The following is a 6,942-nucleotide window of genomic DNA, read 5'->3' as shown; positions in this document are numbered from 1 at the left end:
TAATGCATTCGCTGGACGGAAATGACCGTATTAATCATTCATGAGAGAATTTGTTGGCTAAATAGTGCATCTTTTTCATCTAGTCGTGACTTTACATGGTATAGTAGCAAAGACATAGGATGGGTTTCCGCATTGGTATTGGGACCAAATCAGCCTCGAAGCCCCCCATCTCCCCAAAACACACACGGTACCCCCACAATATTGGTAGGAGCCGTCCACACCGAAATATACGCCCTTGTATAGCACATATGTACGAAGAATACACTTACCTAAGTACAAATCCTTAGGGTTCTTTAATTGTTTCTGAATTGCCACTCCTTCAAATGTTTTAATGCTTTTTCAGAGTATATGGTATTCTGACAGCTGTGTTTATGTTTGATTTTGCTTTACATGTTTAAAATTGAAGTTAAATATTACGCTATCATTTGAAAATATCTAAACCCTGACAAGTGCCCTTTTGAACAGAAAAGCGGTAAACGTACATTTATATAGGTACGTTCGATTTAAGCTGTCAGTAATGACATTTTAAAATCAAACTATAAAATTATGAAATGCCACGAAACATCTTCTGTATTACACTTGTGACGTAAGAATGCAAGCTAAAATTATGTTACATCAATCAATGTGCATCTTACTCTTTTAACTCCGTTTGTTTCGTCAGTTTTGTCTTTTGATAAATTGTAACAAGATTGTGCAGAACCAGACCTTCAATTTTGGTGTTTGAGACTTAAATCCCCCTTCAGATACCGACTCCCACCCCTCCTCCCTTGCTTATTGCCTACTATCCGTTTCGTCATATGGCTGCAATGTTGCTATGATTTATTAATACAACGTTACATTTACAGTCATGTGTCTTTCTTGCCTTCGTCACATACACACGCAAGTCCCACTACAAGCTCCACACCCGCAGTAAAACATAGATCTTTATCACACACTTTGGTGAATCAGTAAATGATTTATTATATATATATTCATCCTTTTTAAAAATCTGAAATGAAATATGACTATACAATAAATAATCTGTTATACGTATGGGATTTCAATTACTCGTTTTTTTTTCTCTAAGTCTTTTGGTATTCAGCCTTAATTTTTCTTAATAATTTTGGATTGCGACTCCCCCAGAACTACAATTAACAAACAGTATATTTTGTAGGCGGTGAACCGTGAGATACGTCTTCACAACATTAATATTTTATTTATTTTTTTGCCATGATGCAATATAAAATGATTTTGCTCATCATTTTAAATAAAGACTCTTTCTAACATAAAGACAGAAACGCACTATGGGACATAGCAGCAATAAACAGTTATTAATCTTATTTTCCTCCAGGGCGTTTAGGGGTGGCTGCGGTTTTCATTGGATCCATTCGTTGTTCATATTTCACTTTAACGTCTATCCACGGGAAACTCGTGGTGGACCTAAATGGTGCAAGTCGGCTTGTTCCTAGACCGTTTTCTTCCTCGCTGCGTCAGCGAGTATCGTATAAAAGTAGAGACGTCAGTTGAGTCCTTCTCAGCCATTCATCTTCACTTGACATTTCACATTTGGAAAATAAAAAGGAGCAATAAGATTAACTTAAAAGGAAGCAGACCTAACACAATTTAAAGATCTGTCTTCTGTAATATTTCTCTATTACTTGTTTTCGTTCAGTTATATTCTAGTTGCGTGGATTTGTAGTTCAGTGTAGTCGCAGATATGCACCTGTGAATCCCTTCAGTCATCCAATCCAAGTATTCATACGAATAATTATAGGAAAATTGCTCTTGTGATGTTTAGTCGTTATTACTCTGTAGTATGCGTATGCAACACCTCATCGAGCAGAGCACCGTACAGTCCAAGTCCAAGTCTACCGAACATATGAGCTATAACTGGCCGCAGGTTTAACAGGTATGCAGCGGTGGTTATGGAGAGTCGCCGGAAAACAGATCTGTTAGGTCTCATCCGCCGGTATTGGTTCAGGTCAGATGTAGAAATCCAGTTCCCTAAAAGGTGAGCCATGTCACTAGTGCAGAGATTGCAGTCAGGAGCAGTATAATGCCCAGGGGGGCTGTCGGTGTAGGTGCCCCGCTGCCACCGCCGCACAGTTCAAACAAGCTACCCCGGAATTCCAGTTTTCTGGAGTCCTTTTTAAGCTTTTCCCATAGATCCGTGGCTCCTTCCTGGCAGTCCGCTAGCGCAGTTGTGGCGCAGGCATGGAACTCGTCCCAGTATCTGTAGACGAAATACAAAAAGATTAATTCTAAAATCACGTGTTTAGACTGGGATCTGTAAAGCAGACTGAGTAGCCCATTAATTACGCAACTGCGTTATACATTCACTTATGTATGCTAATAATGTTTCGATACTGTGGTGTGCATTCGATTGATTGTTTTTACATATCAAAACGTCGATTTTAAATTAATAATTATAAGCATATATATTCAACCATGTGAAATTCGAGGGTACTCTTTGTCATAGCCTACGCATAAAACATATTTAGTAGCTATATGAATTTGTAGTGACACAGGAATGCGATGGTTCCTACACCAGTCCTTGCTTAATCCGGCTGCTATGAATTATTGAACTGGTTTCCAAAACTTTCATTAAAGAGATACAGACAATAACTAATACTGGGATTCCAGACATAAATGTTTTGGATTTTTGCCAGCAATATTCCTTTGTAAGAAAAAGCACCCTTTAGTTTGCAGTCAGTAAATACAAATGTTATCCATTGCGATAGACCTAGATAATTAGAACAAATGCGGGATCATATATTGTTTTTTAATTATTCGATAACATTTTTAATTGAATTTAGAAAACACGACGAGAGTAGCATGTCGTTTGATGCGTTCTTTAAAATTTCTTGCATATACACGTCATAAAGGTAGGTGCTTTTGGATTTATCTCCCAGAGACCGTTAACTCTGCACACGAATGTGTTCTAGATAAGAGTGGGGCGTTTTGCACCGCCTTCCTTCCCCAAAGTGACAAAAATGAAGACGTGATGCACCAGATCTCGCCTAATATCGCCTATATTAACTCCGTACTTGCAAAAATACGGCGACACTATTTTACTCCTCGCTACTCACTGGTTATAAATAGGTTCAATAGTTAGGTGCGCGCAACCAACTTTAATAACGAGCATCGGCTTGCCCAGATGAATTGACAATTGTGACAACATTAAACCCCGGTCCTTAAGACAGAAAAACACACGGAAACATCTAACCGATCATCTAATGCAATTGGTCTGTTTCGTCGTAATTAATTTATAAGGTTGACGCCGTTCATTTCCGTATCTGAGCTTTTGAATCACAAGTAAATAGTAACGTGTATCCCCATGTCGTGCTTGTCTGTCTGAGTTACCCGGGGGCGCGTTTGTGCTGCCTAAACTATTTTTTTTTTTCATTATTTAACATACATACGAACTTACGAGCAGATGGTTTGTAGGTTTTCCGTCTCGTCCATGTCCTTTGGGTAGGTGACCATTTTTTCCCCCAGTTTGAGCAAGCAGTCTGAGAAACCCTTAAACACCGCATCACACTGGCCCGTTCCTCTTACCGCCTGTAGCAGATAGGCTGAAATTAAAGAATGGGTGCGGATTACACAAAGCATCATGCATAATCATATCGATAGGAATGAATAACATTCAGGATCAGTCTATTATTTCCACGAAAGTGGGAATCATGTTTAAAGAATTTAGCAGTCCTGTACTTATTTAAAAAAAAAACAATAACAAATTCATATCAGCATTTTTGTACACGGTGATATATTTGACGTTATACTGGGTCATATCAGGATTTAATAAGTGCAACGGGGACTAAGGAAGATTAACGCATACGTGCCGGGACATTATGCAGAAGTAGCCTATGTTGTATGAGTGTGAGAGAGAAAGGGGGAGAGAGAGGGAGATAAGGAGGCTGAGCTATTTAACCATACGGGAGAAGCAGTTTCCATTCAAGTATTTGTGGAGGAGGATATTAGTGCGTGATGGTCAGCGCAAGTAAGCTATTGTTTTCGAGTCGGATCGCTCGCAGTATAACATAATCCGGTAGAAGTTTTTTTTCACATCTCTCTTTTTTCACAAATTGTTCACTCAGATGATACCGTTATAACGAATAAAGAAGCTTTCAAAGTTTAGGTGCCAGAACAAAGCAATCTATATGGTATATGTCTTGCCACGATTTCAGGTAAACGCGAGGGGAAGCAGAGAAATGCATTGATCGTGTAGCTCAGTTACAGTATTTTCTGCAATAACGAGGAAAGCCAAGAAATATCACGCAATGCAATGCGAATAATGATTCGGGTCTGAAGAAAACGAAAACATTTACCATTGTATAAAAATCCGATATGTTACTTCCGTTATCTCTTAAGTAAAAAAAAATCAAATGTCCTTTACGCAGCCTAAATGTATCCTTTCCCCAAAATACTAAGGCGTTACATTAGCGTCTCTCCATACCGTCACCATGTTGACTAAACAAAAATTCGAGGCTCTGAACAACATATTTCTGTATAATTCCATCGCCGTCATCTCATCTCCACAGACAAGAAGCGCGAAAACACAAAACACCGATCTGAAGGTTTAATTGCACGGTTGTGATATTAAGAACAACGCAGCAGCATTTCCCAAAATTATGATTTAATTTAAAATCACCTATAATAATTACTGATTGGACACAAATTTTGTCTGCCTAATATGTAATTACCATTCGGGGACACAAATACTGGCCTGCAATAGGATATATTGACATTAAGGTCAGTTTGGTTTATTATACGTCCACTTTTATGAATGTGGGTCTGCACGGTGGCTCGTGTCCATATCACGTGTTATCTGCAGTACCCCCCCCCCCCCCACACACGCAAACACACACACACACACACATACACACTGTCACCTTCAATTTGCTACTTGCCTACATTATAATACGCAAGTATTATAATATAAACTGTGCAGGACTCAATTTCGTTTTATTACGAAAATTAAATATGCAAATATGCGCTTATGGTTGAGGAGAGGAAGCCTTGGGAGTTAAACTTGGAAAAGCAGAGAAGTGATCAGTAGCCTAGGTGAATAAGCGAAAATATGGTTAAAGCATCTATTCATTGTGAACTGAACGACAGTGTATTCCTTCATTTAAAATGCATAGTCGAATACAATTCCCAATCGCGGACTGTATTGGTGAATATGCCCAATGTATAAACAAAATACGAAAACGTTTGGCCACTCCGGCATATTTTGATCTGTCAGTGACTTAAGATTTTTAAACATTCAATAAGTCTATAACAACTTTCAGGCTACGAAATCCATTCACTTTTATTTGTTAGAACGCCCTTCATAAATTCCTAGTAAAACCCAAAGATCAATACAGAAAGTTTAAAACAAAATTAACCATGGGTATATGAAGGACTAATTGAAGTTATTAGTCATAATAAGTTATGAACTCGTAGTTGAAACTAGTAAAACTAGAATTAATCAACCAAATAAAAGTATTCCGATTTTTCAAAAAAGATTTTCACGTGACAAACTTCAATTTACAAAGCTTTCAATTACAGAAAAATACACAAAACTGAGAGTACCCGGCTGCCATAAAAGGACCAGTTTTACCCTTGTAAATATAGCCTGATACCAAACTTTCCGTATGCTTATCGTTTGTATAACTTCACAAATGTAGCCTATATTTTTCACACATTAGATATTATTTATTTTTGTTGGTTTTGAATACACCTGATAATATAACTGCAATGGGCAATTGCACCGTTCCACCAAACAATTTCTTAAACTAGGATTACTGAAAATGGGCCTATCTCTTTAAAACAACTGCAAGTTATTGTTTATTATACCATCTGTAATGTTATTTTGAATGACTTCACTGACTGTTTTTTTTACACCAAAGTAAAATTTTTGGACATTCGGAAGTTCGAAAATCTTCCGATCAATATCAGTATAACTGCATGCATCCTGGGCACTAGAATTGCGGTCATCCTTACTATACATCTACGATGCTCAGTGGGTCCACTGTTAGGATGTAAATTATTTATGTATGCTGCTACAATCTAAAACATAACCGTTCGAAATCGGTTACCATAATCCTATGTCGTGGCATATATATATCAAGGAGATTTTTAAATCGAAAAGTATCCAAATTCCCAAACAAAAGTCGCACTATGCACATACTCACATACTAGCTTGTTTTGTCTATTACAGCAAAATAATTTTACTTAAAACGTACCGCAAACGGATGCTGTTATAGAACTCTCTTATCGGATTTAAATTTACATTGAAATAACTCACCAAACGTTTCTTATAATAATGTCCCATTGTTCAGTGACTATTTTCTCCCAGTTTTATAGTTAATACCTGGTCATACAGGACAAACTAACACTGCAGCATGCGATACTTAAAAAAAATGCTGGATCGTGCAAAACTCACCTAACTGAACAGCAAGAAACAGTGAGATATAGCTGCCGTTCAAAGTTAATCCCATCCTATGTTTAGAAAAAACATTTGAGTAAGCAGATCTTAAATACTGTGCAGCAAAAAAGAGACTCGAGTCTGTTCTTCTAACATTGTTATCAACTTCCAGCGGCTGTTACCGATTCTTCCAGTCACCCTTTGCCTTTTTTTTTTTAACGCGGACGGAGTAATCAGACGCTCCCGGGCAAAGGAGGGCGCTGACGGGGTTTTGTGCGGCTCCTTCACGCCCACACGGCGCAGTTGACGTAAAGGTGACGGCTCCTCCCTTTTCAGCGTTTTCTCATTTGCTACATAAGGGAAGCCCTTGTCTTTCTTACAGATAATGTATGAAGTGCTGTAGGGACCCATCTTGATTGATGGAAACGCTTGTCATCCGATGGCCAAAACGTCACAGTGGTGGGATTAAGCGCTGCAGTGATTGCTGTTAATTCTGTTGTCTATTAATTGTTCAGCGATTTAATGTTATAGTCCGAATTCTGCATTACAATAAC

The 6,942-nt window shown here is 38.1% G+C and overlaps 1 protein-coding gene across 1 annotated transcript; it reads right to left on the bottom strand.

Annotated features, from left to right (window-relative positions):
- Positions 1 to 1,169: 1,169 nt before the first annotated feature.
- On the bottom strand, positions 1,170 to 6,661 carry LOC125705996 (neuritin-like). Its single transcript, XM_048972411.1, has 3 exons — positions 6,407 to 6,661; positions 3,410 to 3,554; positions 1,170 to 2,212 (listed from the first exon to the last, which is right to left on the bottom strand). Exons 1-3 carry the CDS (start codon positions 6,459 to 6,461, stop codon positions 1,984 to 1,986), a joined length of 429 nt encoding a protein of 142 aa, XP_048828368.1. The 5' UTR covers positions 6,462 to 6,661; the 3' UTR covers positions 1,170 to 1,983.
- Positions 6,662 to 6,942: the final 281 nt, after the last annotated feature.

Source organism: Brienomyrus brachyistius, chromosome 1, assembly GCF_023856365.1.
Source record: "Brienomyrus brachyistius isolate T26 chromosome 1, BBRACH_0.4, whole genome shotgun sequence".
Classification (NCBI taxonomy): Eukaryota; Metazoa; Chordata; class Actinopteri; order Osteoglossiformes; family Mormyridae; genus Brienomyrus; species Brienomyrus brachyistius.
This window is presented reverse-complemented; position numbering and strand designations above follow the sequence as displayed.